This window comes from Monodelphis domestica, chromosome 1 (assembly GCF_027887165.1).
Source record: "Monodelphis domestica isolate mMonDom1 chromosome 1, mMonDom1.pri, whole genome shotgun sequence".
In the NCBI taxonomy this organism is placed as follows: domain Eukaryota; kingdom Metazoa; phylum Chordata; class Mammalia; order Didelphimorphia; family Didelphidae; genus Monodelphis; species Monodelphis domestica.
In genome coordinates, this window is record NC_077227.1 from 40,913,426 (window position 1) to 40,936,119 (window position 22,694).

A 22,694-nucleotide genomic window follows, 5' to 3' on the forward strand; every position below is an offset into this window, starting at 1 on the left:
CAATTGTCACAGAATGGCAGCTGGTGAATGGCTTCTAGTAGTCACTGTTCTCCTCCACCAGGAATCAAGCTGTCTTTGTTGATCCAGTGTGGTAAACTCTTAGGCAGTGCCACTGAAAATGGCTACTAGCCTGAAAAGTTCCAACTGTCAGTTTGTGACAGTTGGTCACTAACGGTTTTTCTATAATGGGGGTTCTTTTGAAACTCTGGTGTGCCAATATGTAATAAAGGATTAGACTGGTGGCAAAAAGAGAAAGGGATAAAGAGTGAAGACATCCCTTCTCAAAGCAGAGTTCAGGGGAGACAGCTGCTATTTAATTTGACCAAGGGAAAGGAGAAGGGAATTGGCTGCTCAACCCCAAACTGTCTCTTGACTTCCCTCTACTACTGTCTTTCCTCAGAGACAGAGAGAGGGAGAGAGGGATGGAGAGAGAGAGTTACCCTCCCCCCTCAAGCTAGACCTCATTTCCACTCACACTAGAGTCAGTTGGGGAAAACAACAAAATTTATTCTAACTAATCAACTTGGGAATAACACAGGGGAATGGCTGTGGAAAGGGTTTTTGTGAGGAAAGAGGGAAAGGTGTCCTTATCCTTGCTATCCTTAACTCCCTCCTCAAGTTGGGGAACTCAGGCCTTGGCAGCCTTGGGCCCTGAGAGATTTAGGCTTGGATGGTCCTGGTCCTGGCCCCCCTGGGAACTGTCCAGACCCAGGGCACCAGGACCTGTCATGTGATCTTGTCACCTGCTTGGTGTCTTCTCCAAAATGGCTACTTTAGTTGGAAATCAGTGGGAGGAAAGCTGTCTAATCACCAGAAGAAAGATGTAAGTTTTTCCTCAGGAGCAAAGTCTTGACCAGACCTTTCCTTAGGCTGTCTCAGGATTCAGAGAGAAATCTGCCTCTCTCTGACAGACTCTCTCACTCTCCCAAGATTCCAGAACATCTCCTGGGGCCCCTCCCCCAATTTGACTGAGGCTCCAGCAATTTCCCAGACTGTAACTCCAGTTCAAGGGTTTGAAACCTCTATCACAGAAATAAGGTTTCCAGGCTTTCTAAGTTAAACAGGATTGGATCCTGGATTGCAGCCCAAGTGAGGTCCCATTGACACTAGCCCTTGCCAGAGATTGTAAGGATATGGAAAGAAAAGAATTAAATTGTTCTTCTCAGGGAAGACCTCCATCTGAGACACCATTAGGGAATGAAAGACAGTTTAGAGTTTCAGAATAAGATCTCAAGGGCATTTGGTTATTGCCACAGGCACAGTGAGTTGGGAGGCCTCTTATCTCAAGGGAAAAAATCATTCATTAGACTATCCTACCTCTTCATCTCCTCTGACCTTAAGAAGCCCAAGAAGTCCCTCAGGAGGACCATTCTTTCATAACCTCACAAACCCCCTCCCACCCATGGAAGTCCATGATGAAGCTTATGCTATGTTTTCTAATTGGGTAGACTTTTGCTTTTAGAATGTAATTTTGGCCCACAGACAATAGGGTTTTGGACTGAGGTGGGTGGGTGTCATATCCGGAATCTATAAAATGCTTGTATCTGCACTCATGTCTTGGTCATTGCCATAAGGATGGTATCCCCTTTCTCATGAGGAAAGATGAAGACTGCATTTTATACTACCTACCCGCTCTGACTCCAGATTTGTAATTATAATTTCTCTGGGTGGTCATTTTATTTCATCCCACTCTTTAACCACATAAAATTTTGAGAGGCAGAGACAGAGAGTGTGTCAGATCAGGGAGAAAGGAGAGGAGCAAAGAAAGGGAATGAGTTTCCTGTAAGCTAAATTCCTCCGCCTGGATCCTTCCTTTGGCAAATAGATTCCATATGTTAGATGTGCTTCATTAGGCCTTCAGACGTGTATATAATGGCCATGGTAGTCCTTTTGGGATTGGGTTAGGGACCCCTGGATACTTAATTCACACAATTCCTAGCACCCTGTCCTTGTGCTTGAGAAAGTGAGTCTTAGCCAGACCAGCCCCTGGCTCAGTCCCTGAGAATTTGCCCAGAGGCCACAATCAACTCTAAAGGCTGAGAGGTGGGAGCTTGATGGGCACCCACTGCCTGAGCCCCTGAGGTGTATCTCTGGGCAGTGAGATAGCCACATTTCCATTCCTAGGAGTAATAATATGACTGAATGGAGATCTTTTGAGTGTGAACATTCCTTCTGAATATTCCTCACACATGATCTCACAAAGACAATCCAAACAGGCCCATAACATGATTGACTGTGAACTTAGCAGATAACCAAGAAAGAAAATTTGAGATCATTGTCCAGTCTGATCCCCTGGATCTGGGCCCAGATTCCTACAGCAGCCACAGCTGGCAACAGATGATGTGGGGCCTGAAATGCTGAGCCTGGCCTTGAAAGCCCTCCACAGCTGGCCCATGCCTGTGCTCCTGCCCTCCACAGCCTCTAGAATCCAGCCTCCTGGACTCCTGGTCCTTCTCTCTGGCCCCTCTCTATCCCAACTCTCTATCTTTGAGCTGGCTGCCTCTCACACCTGCAGGGCTTCCTTCAAGGCTCACTCCAATCCCATCTTCTGCAGCAAGCCTTTCCTAGTTCTCCAGCTATTATTGCCTCTCTCTGAGGGAGATCTCCAACTTATCCTGCACTATCTGTCTTGTTTGTGTAGAGTTGCTTGATGATTTCTCCCTCATTGGATTGGGAGATGCCTTGAGGGCCAGAAATCTGTTTGTTGTACTTTGCATTCTCAGCACTCACTTAGCACAGTTTCTAGCACCCAGTAGGTGCTTCCTAAATGCCAATAGACTGACTGACTTTGCACCAAACAGCATAATTCCCCTCTGTGCATATGATGTTTTTGATTTCTGGTGAGTTTGCTCCAATCAGGAGAAGAGCTGAGGCAAGTGAACAGAATGATGAAGAAGGCAGAACAAGTTTGATGTGAGAACCTGAAAAAGGCCATGAACCCTCTCTGAGACATGAATGTATGCCCTGAGCGGTGTCCAGCTGACAACTCCTGACCAGGGCGAGGTCTGGATCAGCCTCTACCTCTCTTTGCAGGGGAGCCACTGGGACCATCAGACCTATTTTCTCTTTGATTATTTGGAACCTTTATTCTTCCAGAACTGTGGTGCTAGGATTCTGAAACACAGGTCTGGAAGGTGAGTAGATCCAAAAAAAAACATTCAGCCTTTGAGCCCCAAAGAGTACATCCTAGGGATTGCCTCAGAGAAAGAAAGACTATAAAGAAAAGCTCTCACAACCATAATGAGTTTGGATGTCGGTTGCTAGGAAGGAGAAGATCAGAATTCCATTTGATGCTAGAGGAACGTATATTTTCTTGAGATATTCATTAGACAACAGGTTACAGGAGGAATGTGTACAACTTAGGTGCTTAAAGGACTTCAGGAGTCAGAGAGGAGACACTTTGTGGTGGAATCAGGGTGCCTGAGACCTGACAAGGCCTTCAGGAGAATGGAAGTCCAAGGTCCTGCCCACAAGGAAAGCATCATTGCTTGAAGTTAGGACAAGTTCCACTGGGAGGTGATGACTTTGGCAGCAAAAACAGGACGTGGAATTGCTAACCAATATATATTGGCACTTCACAGGGCTTAAGGGGATTTTCTTTCTGTACAGCAATGTGAGTACAAGTTTCCGGGTCGAAAATTGCCTTGCATTTATTTTCGTCGTATCCAATAGGAGTCATCATACTATTATTAAAAGAAAATTGGACAAAGGTTAGGGTGGACTTCTGGGAGCTGATGAACAATTTATTCAGACTCTCCTCCTTATTCCAGACAGCCTCTGATCATGAACCACCTGCCCTCCCCAACCACATCCTGAGCCATCTCAATCCTCCCAACAAGTATAGATGGAGAACCCAATTGCTGCTAGGTGCTAGAATACTCTAAATCTGACAGTTAAACCCCAAACTTGTCCAGTCACATGGCTAAAAAGTTTCTGATCTTGGAGTTGAATAGAAAAGAACAATAGAACCTAGATTACAGAAAGGAAAGAACCAAAGTCCAAACCTCGTTTTGTTTTGTTTTTAACACACAAGAAATCTCAGACTGAATGTTCAAGAGACCTGATCTGGGTCAAAGAGATTCTCAGCTTATGACTTTAGATTACAATAGAAAAATATTCTAGATCTTAGATTTCAAATATGAAGAGACCTTAGAAGTCAACAAATCTAAACCTCTCTTCTTTCTTCTTCCTCTTCTTCATCTTTTTCTTCTCTGGCTTCTCTGATATTTCCTTTTGCTCCTCCTTTTCCTTCTTTCCCTCCCCCCTTTCTTCTCCCTCCTTCTCATCCTTCTCCTTCCTCTTTTTTACAAGTAAAGAAACTGAAACTGAGCACAGTCAACTGACTTGACCAGGGTCACACAGATAATCAGGTGACGAATTGAAATTTAAATAGAAAAGTATTGTAGATGCTACATTCAGAAAGGAAGGAACTTTAGAAGTAATCAGCTCTAAACTCCTCCTTTTTAAGAGGAGGAAACAGAGACTGGCAGACATCAAATGATTATCCCACTGTCACAGGGATATGCATGTATCTGAGTGAATTTTGGAACTTGGGTCTTCACAACACCTATCCCAATTAAAAATGCCTTATTGCATTGTTTCCACTAAGGAGCTTAAAGTCTTTTTGTAGCTTTCCCTGATGGAATCACATCCAGAATATCACATTACATTCAAGCAGTATCATGTCAGGAAGGCAACTGATTATCTGGGGCACATTTGCAGGAGATTCAAAACGGTTGCTACTAAAAGATGCCCTAAAAACAACTATGCAGGAACCTCAGCCTGGAGAAGGGAAATGTTTGGCTCAGGGAAGAGAGAAGAGACTTGCTCAGCTTGCTTGGCTTCAAGGAACAGAACTGAGATCTCTGGATGAAGGTTTAGAAGAGTCTCTTTTGAAGTACAAAGTGAAGAAAGCTTCCAAACCCTGAAAGCTCTCTAGAAGGAGGAGGAGCTGCCCTCACTGAAGACCTTCAACAAAGGCCAAATGGCCACCTATTAGGGGAGGGCTTCTCGTTCCCAGACCAATTCTACTTCATGGCCCCAGAAGGCCCTTACAGCTTGGGGATGCTGTGATTTCATGTCTGTCTATTTAGGGTTCACTTTGAACTCACAGGCTACAGCACGTGATTCCGTTGTAACTACAATCACAGATCTCACAGGCTTCATTTTTCCACTGAGTTTTAAAAGAGCGCAATACACCTTGAAGATCTTTGCAACCTAAAATAAAACATATGGCAAATCTTCTGTTAAATTGCAAATAATGCCTCTAGAAAAGATGTTACCAAGTTCTTAAGGTTATCTTGAATGGTACATCAAAGCATCCTAACAATGGAAAATCAGGGCCATTAAAAAAAAGCAAAACTCTTATCTTCCATCTTGGAATCTATACTCTGTATGCCTTCTAAGATAGAAGAGTAGTATGTGCTAGGTAATGGGGATTAAGTGACTTGCCCAGGGTCGCACATAGGAAGTGCCTGAGGACAAACTTGAACCCAGGATCTCCCACCTCTAGGTCTAGCACTCTGTCCTCTGAGACATCTAGCTGCTCCAATCTGGACCATTTTTAAAGACTTCCAAAGGAAGTTCTACAATTTCCCTTGGCAACATCCCCCAATAAATCACAGCCCATCAAGCCAACAATAGCCCTACAATCATTTAATAAGCCTTCATAGTGACAATATGAAATATCCAATAATCTTCTTTGGAAGATACTTGATAGTAGATCAACAGGGAGACATAAACTGCATGAAGGAAAGATTTTTTCTGAGGTTTTGACTTTCTTTCCTTCTTAATTTCCTTCCCATGATTAATTTTGCCTTTGACACTACAACTTTTTACCCAGGAGTTGTTTAATAGATGCTTGTTGAATTGAGTGACTAGGTAAGTGCCTGAGCCACAGAGAGGTCTCTTGATTGGCCTAGCAGCCCAAAGGTATCCCAGGGCCAGAGGTGGGATTTAAACTCGGGTCTTCCTGACCCCAATCCTAGCTCTATATCCACTATACCATACTTCCTTGTAGAAATGTATCATACATAGAGGTCATATCTTGACATTTTAGGATAGAAGGAGATTGGGGAGGAAAGACCTTTTATGTGTGTTTCAACACTTGCCTCTTTTCTCCATCTCAGGCACATCTATAAATTAAATCCACTTTTCCCACCCTTTGCCTACTATTTCCATCCCATGGATGGGTCCAATGGACACAGATGTAATATTCAAGCCTGTCCCAGTTACTTTTTTCCATACTTAACAAATCCTCCTATCCCTAGAAATAGGAAAGAGTGGTCAAAGACTTACCTTCTGGTTGACTCCCCGGAGAGACCTTCAATGAACTAACGTAGCAATAAGCATCACATGATGTCATAACGATAGTCCAGGTGAGGAGAACACCAAGTATAGAATTCTAGTATTTTTAAAAGGGAAGATGAAAGGCTAGTCAGGGGGAAGAATAACTGGGCTTCTTTTTAAACAATTATAACCATCTTCTCTTTTTTTTTTCAACATTTACCACCCAATATACTCACTGTCGTCTTCCCAACAATGAACCCTTCCTTTATGACTCAGTCTCAGCTACACATAGAATAAGCAGTGGGAATAAGAACCCTGAGGCCCAGCAGACATTTATCTGCAAAAGGAAACTAGTGGTACCACACACTAGAGCCTCTAGAACCAGTTCTTCCCCTGCCCTGTTCACCAGTACGTGGTGGGCACAAGTCCCAGGGATGGGGCAGCTGGATTGAAGAGAGAAGAGCCACTATAATCACTGCCATGCTTCTCAGTCCTGTCTTCCAAAGCCCAAGGTGATGTGCACTCCTGCTCCCCGAGCTCTAGAACCACAAGGAGTGGCTCAGTAAGCTCCATGGATGAAAAGAGTGAGATCCACTTCTGTCATCTGTCTGAAGAAGCCCTTAAGTTCTGGGTGCTGGTTTTGTCTTTTCTTTTTCTTCTTGTTTTTGACTGAAAAGTCTACAAGGAAGCTCACTCTTTAGGTCACTGTAGGTAAAGTCATCAAATATGGTCTCAGACAATTAGTTGTGCTTCCCCTGACAAGTCACTTAGAAACCCTGCCTCACTTTTCTCATCTGTCCAATGGGCACAATGATAGCTTCCCAGGGTTGTTGTGTGCATCAAATGAGAGAATATTCAAAAAATTCTCTGAGCTGTTAACTACAATAATAATAGCAAGACATAAAATAGCACAGCAAAGTCAACCGATCCAGTTAAACCCATGTTTCACTGGTCCCAGCCCCATCAATTTAGAGTCAGAGAGGAACTTCTAGGTCAGTAATTCTAGCATTCTCAGGCCTTGACAAGACCCTGACAACACTTGACTTGTTGATATTCACCAACTAGTGGCATCTGCCTCCAAATAGCCAATGCCCCTCTGAGTATATTATCTCTTGCCTCCAGAGTCACTCACTTCTCTGACAGGAGAAAAAGAATGCTGTGTAGCCCCAGCCAGGGCACTTTTGTCTCTGTTTGCTTCAGTTTCCTTCACTGGAAAATGGAGAAACTAATAGCACCCACCTCCCAGTTGGGAATTATAAGTTCAAATGAGATAATAATTATGACTGGCACAAAGTAGATATCATATAAAGGCTACCTATTACTAATGTATATAGCCTATTGAATATGATCACAGGACAGTTGTTATTACTCAGAATAAACACATTTGGGGTTTGCTATGTGACTCAGTAGATAGAGAGCCAGGCCTGGAGAAGGGAGGTCCTGAGTTCAAATCTGCCCACAGACACTTCCTAGCTGAGGCACTTGAGGCAACTCACTTAACTTCAATTGCCTACTGCTCTTCTCACTTGGAACCAATACTGAGAGTATCAATTCTGAGACAGAAAGTTGAGGATCTTTTAAAAATAATAATTGTTCATACATTTTGTCTTCAATGCTTTGGAAACAACATTGATAATCACATTTCATCCTTGTTTAGAAGACTTTTAAGGATTTTTTTCTGTTCTGTCATTACTCTACTACATATCGACATTATTTTCCTGCCTTCAATTCTCTGCTTCAGATCATTCAGATTTCTCCAGATTTTCCTGCTTCCCTTGTATTTGTCACTTCATAAAGGCTCTCATTCCATTCATATGTCACAATTTAAGTCAGAACTATGAATTCTTGTACTTGGAACAAATTTCTCTGGAGAGAAAAGAGGTTTAGGAAAGAAGGAGGGAAATTGACAGGGAAGGTGATACTGACACAGAGTAAGAACTGCCTGACAATGGGTCCAGGCATATTGGGGGAGTGGGTAGATTCTTGCTGGGCTGGGGGTCTGGGAGATGGGGATTATGACAGGGACTTTAGGTATGGCCCACCATGGTAGTAATTGAGCCAAGGGACAGTTTACAATTGCTTTTAAAAAAACAATAACATATCTAAGATTTAATGGATGGTAGAGGGCTGCGGGGGGTGTGGGTGGGGGCATTGTCTCATCCGAGGCAAATGAACTACTTGACAGCTTTTAGCCTGAGATAGTTAAGCAGGAGATTGAGAAATGATACATCTGAGAACCAGGACCATAACCTTGGACTTCCTGACTCCCGGGTCAGCTGCCATCCACTATATCATGCTGCCTCTCTTCAGGGAGCCCAGGAGGAAAATCACCAAGCAGCCCCAGGGAGTACTGGCAGCTTTCAGCAGAAACCCAAGTGCCCACTTCCCAAAAAAACAGTAGTGTTTCTTCTCTTCCCTTTCCAACATAAACCTGTTACTTACCATGGTGTCTTGGCAGCCTCTCTCTTCCACAGGGCTGTTGGTCCTACAGGGAGACAAGTTAGGATTATAAAGTGGGTGATTATAATCGTTTTGTAATAACAACGAAGAAGAAATATAACACATCAAAAAAAAAAAACCGACAAATACTGTCTTATAAACTGAGGGCAAATTGCCAAATGGAAGTAATAGGAGAGTATGAATTATTCCATGTATTATGGACCCATTCTCCACCCTCACTTAAATTGCCCTGCCCTATGTATATAGAAATATTAAAATGTCATTAACACCAGATTGGATCAAAATGATAGCCTGACTTGGTACAGGATTGTGGCTCTGACTATGCTTTGAAGGGATGTTTTGTCAGAATGTGGTCATATTCCATGGTATGGCCCTCAACAACTTAGGAACTTCTCTCTAAACATTCCATACTTCTTCTCCCTAATAATCCAGAATTTATTCGGAGGAAAACGTTCTCTATAGCTTGTTTCCCATTTCCTACCTCCCAGCCTTTGCAGGAGGCTCCTGTCCCCAATGTATATTCCTGAAATGTTTTTCTTCCTCACCTTAATGTTCTGGAAACCTCTCTTTACTTTCAAGATACATCAGTGATCCTGACAGAAGCTCTTCTTGATTTCCTCCTCTCTAAGAATGTATATATTCTTTTAGTTATGCACCTTTTGGTATATATCTTTTCGGATGCATATAACCATTTTGTTTGTCTCCAGTATTCCTCTTCTTAGAATGTGAGCGCCACCAGGGGAGAAACATTTAAGATTGTAGATGTTTCTCAGACTGTAGGTGGTTCTGAGTTTGAAGCATTAAGTCAAGAAGATCTGAATTCAAATTTGGTCTCTGATAAATGATGTGTGACCTGAGACTTAACCATCATTTGCCTCAGTTTCCCCACCTCCAAAATGAGGCTAATAACCACACTTAACTCACAAAGTTTTTGTGAGTATCACAAAACAAAACACAGAATCATTAGTTTGTGTCACACAGATGGGTTTCCTGGGCAGCAAGCTGGGGACTGGACACTTTGGAGGAGAGAAGATGGAGAGAGAGGTTAAGATTAGGGATGGAAACAAAGTCAGCATCAGTGCCACCTAGGTCCTTGTTGGACCTTAGAGCTCATCTTCTCTGTAACCTGTTTGGCTGGAAAAGTTTCATTATTTCTGCTTAAAACCTCTCTACAAGGAAGAGATATGCCACAGCTTCAGGAAGCCTTTAGAAGCAGCATCCCCAGGCATCAGAGAGCTTCCAGAGCACTCTGTGGGGGCTTCCTGTCTCTGTCCCTCTTTTTTTTTCTTTCTTCCTCTCCAAAGAAATTACCTTATAGAGATGCAGCCCTCTGGCAAAGCCAGCCTGCAACATCTCTCACTGCTGCTAATCAGAAACTTGACTCTTTCTGACCATCAGAGAGTTTTTCTAGGATCATGTATAACAGTGAACATTGATAAAGCATTTTAAGACTTACAAAGCTTTACCTGGGACATATCCTTTTATCCTTACAAAAACTCTGTGAGGCAAGTCCTCTTATTGTTCCAATTTGACAGATACTGAGGTTAAAAACAGTTTACAAACTTTAAATGACTTACCCAAAGCTACATAGCTAATAACATACTAAGGCAGAATTTGAACTTGGGTCTTCCCAAAACTATCCTGGGTCACCTTGCTGACTGAAATACAATAGGAAAGCTGGTATCGAAAGCTCTCTATTGCAGAATTTTGTACCTAGGTGTCTGTGCCCAGATCACTTTCCCCTTGACTTAGGAGTCTCCATATTTCTTAGATTCTGGAGGAAATGGCCCTGCTCTGTTGGGTCTCCTAGGAGGCAGAGTTCCTTTGGAAGGTCTGCCTTGTCTCAGTGGCTCTCCTGCAAAGAGAGGTAGAGGCTGATCCAGACCTCGCCCTGGTCAGGAGTTGGCAGCTGGACTCCACTCTGGGCATACATTCATGTCTGAGAGAGGGTTCATGGCCTTTTTCAGGTTCTCACATCAAACTTGCTCTGCCTTCTTCATCATTCTGTTCACTTGCCTCAGCTCTTCTCCTGATTGGAGCAAACTCACCAGAAATCAAAAACATCATATGCACAGAGGGGAATTATGCTGTTTGGTGTCAGTTCAGTTAGGAAGTTTAGGAAGCACCTACTGGGTGCTAGAAACTGTGCTAAGTGAGTGCCGAGAATGCAAAGCACAACAAACAGATTTCTGGCCCTCAAGGCATCTCCCAGTCCAATGAGGGAGAAATCATCAAGCAACTCTACACAAACAAGACAGATAGTGCAGGATAAGTTGGAGATCTCCCTCAGAAAGGGATACTAACAGCTTGAGAACTGGGAAAGACTTGCTGCAGAAGATGGGATTGGAAGTGAGCCTTGAAGGAAGCCCTGCAGGCGTGGGAGGCAGCCAGCTCAGAGATAGAGAGTTGGGATAGAGAGGGGCCAGAGAGAAGGGCCAGGAGGCCAGGAGGCTGGATTCTAGAGGCTGTGGAGGGCAGGAGCACAGGCATGGGCCAGCTGTGGAGGGCTTTCAAGGCCAGGCTCAGCATTTCAGGCCCCACATCATCTGTTGCCAGCTGTGGCTGCTGTAGGAACCTGGGCCCAGATCCAGGAGATCAGACTGGACAATGATCTCAAGCTTCCACTCCTGCATTTCAGCTAAGTTCAGAGTCAATCATGTTATGGGTCTATTTGGACTGTGTTTGTGAGATCATGTGTGAGAAATATTCAGAAGGAATGTCTATGCTCAATAGATCACAGCTCAGTCAGTTTATTACTCACACATGTGTAAGAATGTGACTCCCTCCTTCTGCAGTCCCACAGATGCACCTCAGGGGCTCAGGCAGTGGGTCTCCATCAAGATCTTACCTCTCCCGGGTCACTGCCCTCATAGGTGATTATCGTTGTTGGCTAAATTCACAGGGATTGAGTAAGAGGGGGCCCTTATGAACAGTCATTCAGCAGCTGGTCTGGACTGAGATCCACTTTATCAACCACAGGGATTACTAGGAAAGTTTGCTAACCTTATATACCTGGCTTAGAGGAAGTTTGCTAACTTGTATTCCTAACTCAAAATGTCAATGACTGATGCAATTGTTGGGGACATGGGAACTTCCCTGGTCAGTGAGTGGTCAAATACAAACAGGCCAATCAAGGGTCAAACATGGAGGCACCTTTGCCAATGAGGGTCTAACCTTGAAGTTGAGATACACATAGTGAGAAGACTCAAAACCATTTCAACTGAGGACCACCTGGAGACAGTGGTGGTCTTCAGTCTGAAGGAGAAGGGAGGACATGATGGGTAACTTCAAACATTTGAATGTGATGGCACATGGAAGAGGGAGTAGACTTCTGCTGCTTGGCCCCAGATGCTAAGACCAGGAACAGTGAGCAGATATAAGCTCAATGAAGAAGAAATTTGCTAATATTTAGAGCTGTCCCAACATTCAATGGGTTGCCTAGAAAAGCAGTGAGCTTCCCTTCACTGGAGTCTAGATATGGATGATGTTTAGAAGGCATTCCTTGTTAGGGATAGATGGGATGAGATGGTTTCTGAGGCCCCTTTCACATCAGAGACTCTGAGCACTCTCCAAGTTTTGTGAGTTCACTTTAAAGTCAGATAATCTGAAAAATGAGAGGGGTGGAAACCTTTTCCATTAATTCATCTGGAAAGGTGAGTGTCTCCCTTTTTTAACCTACAAATAAATGAATCATTTGAGAGATGCCATTTTCAATGGCTGCAGCATGTTAAACATATTGCTTCAAACTTAGAGGTTTGACACCTTTCTGTCTAATGACTCCAGTGCTCCCTTCCTGGCAGTCCTAATCATATGCGAAGCCTGTTCACAATTTCACGAGAACAGTCGGTCTTCTTGGTGAGATTTAAACTCAGATCTTCCTAACAATAATCCTACCTCTCTACCCACTATAGAATACTCCCCCTTAGAAACATATCATACATAGAAGTTTTATCTCTTAATTATGTGATAGAAGGCAATTGTGAGGGAAGGAGTTTACATGTTTTTGTTTAAACATTTCCTTCCATTTTAGAATTGATGCTAAGTATTAGTTACAAGGAAGAAGAGCAGTTAGATTGGCAACTGGATTAAGTGATTTGCCCAGAGTCACACAACTAACTTGAATTCAGAACCTCCCATCTCTATGCCTGGTTCTTTATCCCCTGATCCAATTTGCTGCCCCTACATATATTTTTAGACAACTGTCTCTTTTCTCTATCTCAGGAACATCTTGAGATTAAATCCACTCTTCCCACTTTTGCCCACAAGTCACTTTTCATGCTACACAAATTCTCCCATCCCTGGAAATAGGAAACCATCGTAAACAGTGATTTAGCTTCAGGATTCCTCTGGTTAGTAACCTCTGTAGTAAGCAACACCTCCAAGGGTATATGTAGCACCAAGCATCATATGATATCACAAGGCAAGGAGAATACCTAACATAATATTCTATTAAAAAAATAAAAGATAAAAATTAAAGGCAGGTGGGGAGGGAGAATGGCTAGGTTTGGTAAGGTTTGTCTTTGATGGGGTTTTTTTTTTAAGTTTTGTATCTTCCTTCCCTTTTTATGCCACAGTTACTGCCCAATATACCCAGCAATGGACACTTCCTCCTGCAATGACATAATCTCCAAGAGGACTCTATCATTAGAGCACTACAAGTTACATTATGTGACCCTGGACAAATCAAGTCATTTAGCCTGTGTTCCTCAGTTTCCTCATTTGTAAAAAGGGATAATAATAGTCTCCCAGGCTTATCATGGAGGCCTACTGACAGAATATTTGAAAAGTGCAATTGTTATCTTAAACAGTCAAACCAACTCAGACAAAACAGTGAAACAACTGTGTGTGATAAGATCATAGGATTGTGAATTAGAGCTGAAAAGGAATTTAGAGGACATCTAGTCTCACACTTTTATTTCACAGATGAGGAACCTGAGACCTGGAGTTCCCACCTGGCCGGACCCTGGTTTGTTCAAGGGTCACATTATTAATGACTGAAGCAGTATTCAAATCCTTGTCATCCTAATTCTTAGTATCCACTGTGCATTCTACATCCATAATCATCCACCTTTCTGACAAGAGGAGTGAAGGCTCTTTGTCCTCTATTCTCAGGAACTAAAACTTAACCATTATAGTTCATCTGGAGTCAGAGGCCTTTCAGGGTTTCCTTCCTTTCCAATTATAACTATATTCATTTTGTCCATCATTTTCATTTGGTTATTTTTCATTCACTCTACATCAGTTCATCCAGGTCTTCCCATGTTTTTCTTATCTCTTCTTATTTGTCATTTTTCAAAAAGACAATGTTCTATTCTATTCATATGCCACAATCTGTTAAGGCATACACAAAGGTATAAATTCCTGTTTGGGAGACAAATTCATTTGACAGAGGAAGAGGCAAGAGAAATACCTACGATAGTCTTCCATTTTTATTTTTTTAAAAAGATTAAAAGAAGGTGGAGCAGAAGAATTTCTAGGATCTAGGCTAATCACACTATATGGCAGTCTTTAAGTGCATCTGTGATTGAAAGTTGGGGTGAGGGCATCTCTAGAGAAAGAATTGTCTCCACCCAGGTTCATACTCTGCCATGTTTAATTTCAGAGAGAAAAATGGGAAACTGACATCTTGTGTGTATGATAGAAAGGATTTGACCATTCTAAAAGTCCTAGACAGGTTCTTTCATTTTTTTAATTAAACATCTCTGCAATATCTTGACTTTAAAAATATACATATTTTTAACTGAACTGACTAACTCAGGCCAGCTCCCTGTCCTCTCAGTACAGGGAGTCCATGAGGAAAATCACTAAGCAATTTCATTGAGGATTAATGGGTATCAGTAGAAACAAATCCCTACTTCAAAAAAACCAGTAGTGTTTCTTCTCTGCCTTTTCAGATATGAATCTGTTATTTACCATAGTGTCTTAGCAGCCTCCCTTTTCCAAAGGGTCACTGCTTCCTAGAGCATTCACATCAGGACTATGCATAGAGTAGACAGATTAGACTGATTTTGCAATAATAGTCAAGAGAAAACAGATTAAATAATTTTCAATGATAAATACTATTATGTAAACAGAGGGTAGGTTGCCAACTAGAAAGAATGGTGCAGGGGGCAGAAAGGTGGCTCAGTGGATTGAGATCCAGGCCTAGAGGCAGGAAGTCCCAGGTTCAAACCTGGCCTCAGATTTGATACTTTCTAGCTCTATGACCTTGGGTCTACCTTGGAACCAATGCACAATATCAATTCCAAGAAGTTAGGTGAGGATTTCTTGTAATGGTACAGAATGAATTATTCAATGTGCTTTGGATTATATCTCAACCCACCCTTAAATAACTGTACCCTATGCCTATCAAAATTATAATAAGCCAGAATCTCCATATTGGATCAGAGTAATGGTTCTCTATGGTCTAAGATTCTGGCTCTGACAACACTATGAAGGGATCTTTTTTAAGAGTATGGTCATCCTCCACAGGATGGCCATTAGCAATCAGAGGATTTCTCTCCAAGCATTCCAAACTTCTCCCTAATAGCCCCCCATTTGTTCGGAAGAAAAGATTCCCCAAAGGCAATATCTTATCTCCTGCCTCCAAACCTTTGCATGTTGGTTAATCATGTCCCCCACCAGTGGCTGAAATGCTTCTCTTCCTCACTGAAGGGAAAGAATCAGGAAATCAAAAATTTTTTAATGTTAAAATACATCAAGTACAAATTTTTTAAGAAAGAAAAGCAGAGGGGAGCAGTGAGGTGGCTCGGTGGATTGAGAGCAAGGCCTAGGGATAGGAGATCTTGGGTTCAAATCTGGCCTCAGACACTTCCTAGCTATGTGACGCTAGGCAAATCACTTTAACTCCCATTTGCCTAACCTTTCCTTCTCTTCTGCCTTGGAACCAATGTAGAGTATTGATTCTAAGAAGGAAAGTAAGGAAGGGAGAGACAGAGGAAGAAAGAAAGGAAGGAAGAAGGGAGAGAGGAAGGAAGGAAGGAAGGAAGGAAGGAAGGAAGGAAGGAAAGAAAGAAAGAAAGAAAGAAAGAAAGAAAGAAAGAAAGAAAGAAAGAAAGAAAGAAAGAAAGAAAGAAAGAAAGAAAGAAAGAAAGAAAGAAAGAAAGAAAGAAAGAAAGAAAGAAAGAAAGAAAGAAAGAAAGAAAGAAAGAGAGAGAGAGAGAGAGAGGAGAGAGAGAAACAAAGAGAGAAAGAATGAGAGAAAGAATGAGAGAAAGAAAGAAAGAGAAAGAAAGAAAGAAAGAAAGAAAGAAAGAAAGAAAGAAAGAAAGAAAGAAAGAAAGAAAGAAAGAAAGAAAGAAAGAAAGAAAGAAAGAAAGAAAGAAAGAAAGAAAGAAAGAAAGAAAGAAAGAAAGAAAGAAAGAAAGAAAGAAAGAAAGAAAGAAAGAAAGAAAGAAAGAAAGAAAGAAAGAAAGGGAGGGAAGAAAAGAGAAGGATGAAAGAAGGAAAGGAAGGAAGAAAGAAGGATGAAAGAAGGAAAGGAAGGAAGAAAGGAAGTAAGGGAGAGAAAGAAAGAAGGAAAGAAAGGAAGAAGAAAGGGAAAAGAGGAGAAAGAAAGAAAGAAAAGAAAATGAAATTAAAAGAAAGAAAGAAAGGAAAGCATAGAAAAATAAAGGAGGGAGGGAAGGAAGAAAGAATGAAAGAAAGGAAGGAAGGAAGGAAAAAAGAAAGAAAGACAATTTGCTACCATGTCTCCCTGCTGACACCAGTCTTTGTCAAAACAATCACTGTCTAATCATGCTTCCTTCATCCTGTGCTTATGCATACTTAAGTGTGACTCTCTGTACCCAAGAGTATGACTTCACACTTATCCCTATTAAATTTAATCTTATTTGGCTCAGACCAGTGTTCTTACCTGTCAAGACTTTTTTGGGTCCTGACTGTGATCTACTAAGTCAGTTCTCCCTCAAAGCTTTGTTCCCTCTATAAATTTCATAAGCATGCTGTATGCCTTTTTTCAGCTAAGCTCTTATGTCCATTGACCCATATGTTCCTTGACATATTCTAATCTATAGCTTTGTTGTTTTCCTTGGATATATGAGTCTCCTTGCTATCTGCTATGTATCTTATGTGTAACCAGTATTTGATAAGAAAGAGCTAAGCCAGTGAACATAAAAAAAGGGTTATTCTTCCCCTTTAAGAGCAATCAGGAAAGTAGCATCCATTCTGAACCCCTAAAAATCATATCCCTGGGCTGGATATTTTGAGGGGTGACAGATAAATAAAATGCTAGCCCAATAACCTCTTGGAAAAAGTACACATCACACCACCTCCATGGTGTTGCATTCTACCTGCTTCTCCTCTACCCAAAAAAAGAAAAGAAAAATTAGGGCAAACTATTTTCTTTGAAATGGCTTTGAAATGTTTATTGATACCTTTTGATATTATATCACCTACATTTTTACATATTTTCCTAGATCCTTCTTCCTCGTTCAGGAAAAGTCACTTTAAAAAACAACTTTTAAAAGATAAAAAGATAAATTCAGACAAAAACCACAAATATCAACTGAGCTGATATCTCATAGTCACCCCCAACTGCAAAGAAAGGAAGGAGACGCACTTTCTCTTCACTTCTATGATGCCAATCTTGATCTTTTTAACTACATGATACTTTCATTTTTTTATCCCTTCCATGTCCCTGGTTATAGTCACTTTGTTTATGGTTTTGTTGGTTCTGCTTACTTTTTTTACATCAGTTCATACAATTCTTCTAAGACTTCTCTAAATTCTTTATATTTATCATTTTTATAATACAGTTAGAGTCCATTAAAATTATGAGCCACAAATAGTTTAGTCACTCCCAAATCAATGGGCATCTAATTTGTTTCCATTTATTTGCTACCACAAAAATAATACCTAACATTTATATAGTATCTATGTGCCATCTACTAAGCTGAACACTTTTTTACAAATGTTCTTTCTTTCGACTCTTACAGCAACCATAGGGTATAGATACTATTAATGTGCCCTTTACCATTGAGAAAACTGAGGCAAACAGAAATTAAAGATTTGTCCAGGATCACACTGCTGGAGTGTCAAAGACTGGATTTGAACTGATGTCTTCTTCATTAGAGGTGCAATACACTCTTCACTGTTCCACATGGATGCCTCATAAAAGATGATGCTATGAAAATTGTGAAGTCAATGGAACCTTTCTTTCTGTCTGTGACATCCAGCCTTGATTTTTCAGGGTCAAAAGTTTTGGATATTGTGTTAATTCTTTTTGTTATCATTCCAGAATTGCTTTCCAGAATGTTGACTCCCCAAACAGTTAATTAATATACTTTTATTTCCATGGCCCATAAACTCTTTCATTTTAGTCATGGTACTGGGATTATTAAACTATTAAGTAGATAATACGTTTGTGAAAAACATTCTTGGAACATAACTAAGAATCCTATTGGAGTGATGTGAGGTGGTGTCTGAGGGTCCAAAGGCAGTACAGCTTGTCTAAAGGAAAAACATCCAAATAGGAACAGGACAAATATTTGCCAAGTGAATGAGTAAGTAAGAAATTTTGTGATTGCCTGTGTTCAGCCCACCAAGAGAACTGACTGTCCTAATGAAAACATCAGCAAGCTTACCATAAGATTAGAACTGCATGGAAGTGACTCCTCCTGGTGTCATTAGACAAAAATGTGTCTGACATGCCAATATACAGTAATATATCTGACATACTGCAGTAATCTAAAATGGTTTCTCTGAAATGATTCTTTTCATTGTAAATTAAACAGAGAAAAGCTCACCTTTCCAGATGAATTAATGGAAAAGGTTTCCACCCCTCTCATTTTTTCATATAATCTGACTTTAAAGTGAACTCACAAAACTTGGAGAGTGCTCAGAGTCTCTGATGTGAAAGGGGCCTCAGAAACCATCTCATCCCATCTATCCCTAACAAGGAATGCCTTCTAAACATCATCCATATCTAGCCTCCAGTGAAGGGAAGCTCACTGCTTTTCTAGGCAACCCATTGAATGTTGGGACAGCTCTAAATATTAGCAAATTTTTTCTTCATTGAGCCTATATCTGCTCACTGTTCCTGGTCTTAGCATCTGGGGCCAAGCAGCAGAAGTCTACTCCCTCTTCCATATGCTATCACATTCAAATGTTTGAAGTTACCCATCATGTCCTCCCTTCTCCTTCAGACTGAAGACCACCACTGTCTCCAGGTGGTCCTCAGTTGAAATGGTTTTGAGTCTTCTCACTATGTGTATCTCAACTTCAAGGTTAGACCCTCATTGGCAAAGGTGCCTCCATGTTTGACCCTTGATTGGCCTGTTTGTATTTGACCACTCACTGACCAGGGAAGTTCCCATGTCCCCAACAATTGCATCAGTCATTGACATTTTGAGTTAGGAATACAAGTTAGCAAACTTCCTCTAAGCCAGGTATGTAAGGTTAGCAAACTTTCCTAGTAATCCCTGTGGTTGATAAAGTGGATCTCAGTCCAGACCAGCTGCTGAATGACTGTTCATAAGGGCCCCCTCTTACTCAATCCCTGTGAATTTAGCCAACAACGATAATCACCTATGAGGGCAGTGACCCGGGAGAGGTAAGATCTTGATGGAGACCCACTGCCTGAGCCTCCGAATTGTATCTGTGGGACTTCAGAGTGGGTGAGCCACACACTTACATTCCTGTGAGTAATAAACAGACTGGATGGAGACTTTTGGAGTGCACAGATTCTTTATGAACATTCCTCACACACGATTTCCTCACAAACACAGTCCCAACAGATCTATAACATGATTTACTCTGAACTTTGATGAAATTCAGGAAAGAGGATTTGAGGTCATTTTCTATCTTGAGCCTGGGGATCTGGGCCAAGGTTTCTACTTCAGGCACAACTGCCAATTAATGATGTAGAGTCTGAAATACTCAGCCTAGCCTTGAAAGCCCACCACAGATGGCCCCCACTATATTCCTATACTCCGCAGCCTTTAGAATCCAGCTTCCTTACTCTTCTCTCTGGCCCCTCTCAAGCCCAACTCTTGTTTCTCTATGCTGGCTGCCTCCCAGGCCTACAGAGCTTCTCCCCTCCACCTCTTAGTTGTCCTGGCTTCCCTCATGGCTCACTTCAGATTCCATCTTCCAAAGGAAGCCTTTCCCCACTCCCCCAACTGCTAGTGCCTCCCCTCTGTGGATGATCTCCAATTTATCCAATATAAGAAAGAAAGTATCTTTCTTATTTTTACACAGTTGTTTGCTTGTTCTCTGCCTTATTAAATTGGGAGATGCCTCAAGGGCTGGCAACCTGTCTTTGCTCCCCTTTTTTCCTTCAATAATGTTTTATTTTTCCCCAATAATATGTAAAAACAATTTTTTTGCTTTCATTTTCTAACATTTTGAATTCCCAATTCTCTCCCTCCCACTCTGCCCTCCTCCCTTCTTGAGATGGTAAGCTATTTGATATTGATTATACATATGCTATCATTTAAAATGTATTTCCATAGTCATTCATATTGTGGAAGAAGACACTTTTTTAAAATGGAGAAAATAAATAAAAAATAGTCTGTTTTAATCTGAATTCAGAATCCATCAGTTTTTTCTTGGAGACAAAAAATTTCACAGTCATGTCCTCTCCTTAGAGCTTCCTCCCTGTATTTCTCTTGAGTGATATGTCACTTTTATGGTCTCCAAGGTCTAACATTCTAACATCTAGACTTAGATGAACTGTCCAATTCAGGGACTTGATTCCCCTTAATTAGCCATTCTTTGGCATTGTTACCATTAGTAAATACACTATAGCTGCCCTTTAATTAACAACGTCTTTCCATTATCCCTTGGGTAATTTGAAATTTGATAGATTTAGAAAGTGAACAGAGACAGAAATTTGTTTCAGTCCCAAAGTATATCTCACAGAGATGACTCCAGGGAAAGAACATAAAGACCCCACCCACCACTGTGTTGAGTCTGGATTTTGATTTTTTTTTTTTAAACCCTTACCTTCTGTCTTGGAGCCAATACTTTGTATTGGCTCCAAGGCAGAAGAGTGGTAAGGGCTAGGCAATGGGGGTCAAGTGACTTGCCCAGGGTCACACAGCTGGGAAGTGTCTGAGGCCAGATTTGAACCTAGGACCTCCCGTCTCTAGGGCTAGCTCTCAATCCACTGAGCTACCCAGCTGCCCCAGGATTTTGATTTTTTAAAAAGAAACAGAATTCCATTGGTGCCATAATAAATTGTATTTTCTTTGAGTATCCAGTAGACAGCAGGTCACAAGAGATATGAACACTACCTAGATGCCTAAAAGATCTCAGAAGCCACAGAGGTGACATTTTGCAGACTGAATCAGTGTACTTAAGACTTGACAATGTTTTCAGTAAAATGGAAATCCAAGGTCATGCCCACATGGTTCACAGCCCCTGCTGCTCTGAATTCTGAGGAAAGGGTCATTGCTTCAAGCATAAACAAATTTCCTTTGGGAGGTGATGACTCTGGCAGCAACATCAGGAGAAAGTTGAGTTCTTAGTTCTTGTACCCAAATATTTCAAAGATTTTTCTGGGATTGTTTTTCTTCACAACATTGTAGGGACTAAATTCCCTATGAAAATTTTTCTCACATTTGGGTTCACTATGAGACAAAGGAACATGAAAACTATTGGTGAAAGAGAAAGCAAAAAATATGGCAGACCCTGGGAGTTGCTCTAGAGAACCAGCATGGTATAATGATATTGGAGAATTGGCTATGGAAGCAAGAAGTCCTACCTCTGACACATAGTGATTGAGTGACCCTGTGCAGACAAAGAGACAACAGGAATTAGTTGAGCAAATTTCCTCAGTTGGTAGTTCCCTTTACCAAATAAATTATGGATCCATTCCATATTTCTTGTCCCTAATAGGGTAGAAGTGACAGGCAATTTACTAAGATTCTTCCCCTTGGAATAGGAACTACCTGTACCCCCAACCATCTAATGACCCCACTCAAATTACCACAGGCATAGATGGAGGGTCCATCAGGTCCCAGATGTTTGATAGCCTGCACCAAAGCCATATGGTACAAGAGCTTTAAGTATCTAGATATTCTCATCTCATATTCCCTCTCATGAGATTTGCAGATAAAAATGTATCTAAATCCTATCTAATTAATATTCTATTACCTGATCCTTATCCTACTTGGACTCTGGCAGACAGAAACTTCTGGTATGAGCTGAAGCTTTTTATAACTGCAAGCTCTATAGCAGAAGCAAGGTATAAAAATTTCTCAAGAGTCAAAGATGTAGAGCTGGGAGGGATTTTAAAGTCATCTATTCCAACCCCCTTATTTTAGAGATGAGAAAAACTGAATTGCAAAGATGCCAGATATCTAAGATCAAACAGGGAACAAAGACAGATTCAAAGCAAAGTCCTCTATTTACTAAGAGATTTACTGAATACAAATTTCAGTTCACTACAAAGACATTTGGGAAAGTTGAAAAATTATGAATAGTAGGAAGACCAGTCATTTCCATTTCCTCTCCTCTGGCAGGCAATTTTAGACCCTCATTCTCATTATGGGAGGGCAGCCCTTGTGGTCTCCAAGTTCTGTGCTTGGTACTTCTCCAATATCAACATTAACAAATTTTGACTTCCTGCTCTCTTAATTTTTATTACTCAAAAACCACCTTTTGCTTTGTAATATATCTCTTACACTCTGAACTTTGCCTAACTTTGCCTAATTCTCCTTTGTCATCTACATCTCTTCCATCAACACTCCTTCCATCTCTCAGCGTTCATGTAAACCTAAATCTCTCCTAAAGACCCCTCACTCCTCACCACCCTCTCCAGGGCTGACCAATACTTCTATGTCACATCATACTCCTCACACAATTTCAAAACTCCTGTCTCCTCAAGCTGCCCATCTTATTTCTCTCAGCAGATTACCTCACTTCCTACTTTATTGAGATGATTCACTACAGATTTAGAGTGGAATTGGCCTTGGTCGTCATTGAGTCCAAATCCCTCATTT

The 22,694-nt window shown here is 41.3% G+C and overlaps 1 protein-coding gene and 1 long non-coding RNA gene across 2 annotated transcripts; one reads left to right on the forward strand and one right to left on the reverse strand.

Moving 5' to 3' along the window:
* Window positions 1-3,286: 3,286 nt before the first annotated feature.
* Window positions 3,287-11,710, reverse strand: LOC103092017 (beta-microseminoprotein A1-like). Its single transcript, XM_007478060.2, has 5 exons — window positions 11,597-11,710; window positions 8,731-8,773; window positions 6,298-6,403; window positions 5,112-5,217; window positions 3,287-3,683 (listed from the first exon to the last, which is right to left on the reverse strand). The coding sequence occupies exons 1-5, from the start codon at window positions 11,617-11,619 to the stop codon at window positions 3,554-3,556; spliced, it is 408 nt and encodes a 135-aa protein (XP_007478122.2). The 5' UTR covers window positions 11,620-11,710; the 3' UTR covers window positions 3,287-3,553.
* On the forward strand, window positions 8,149-8,730 carry LOC130454287 (uncharacterized). The gene is made up of 2 exons (XR_008911942.1): window positions 8,149-8,219; window positions 8,474-8,730. It is a non-coding gene; the product is annotated as an uncharacterized LOC130454287 (long non-coding RNA).
* Window positions 11,711-22,694: the final 10,984 nt, after the last annotated feature.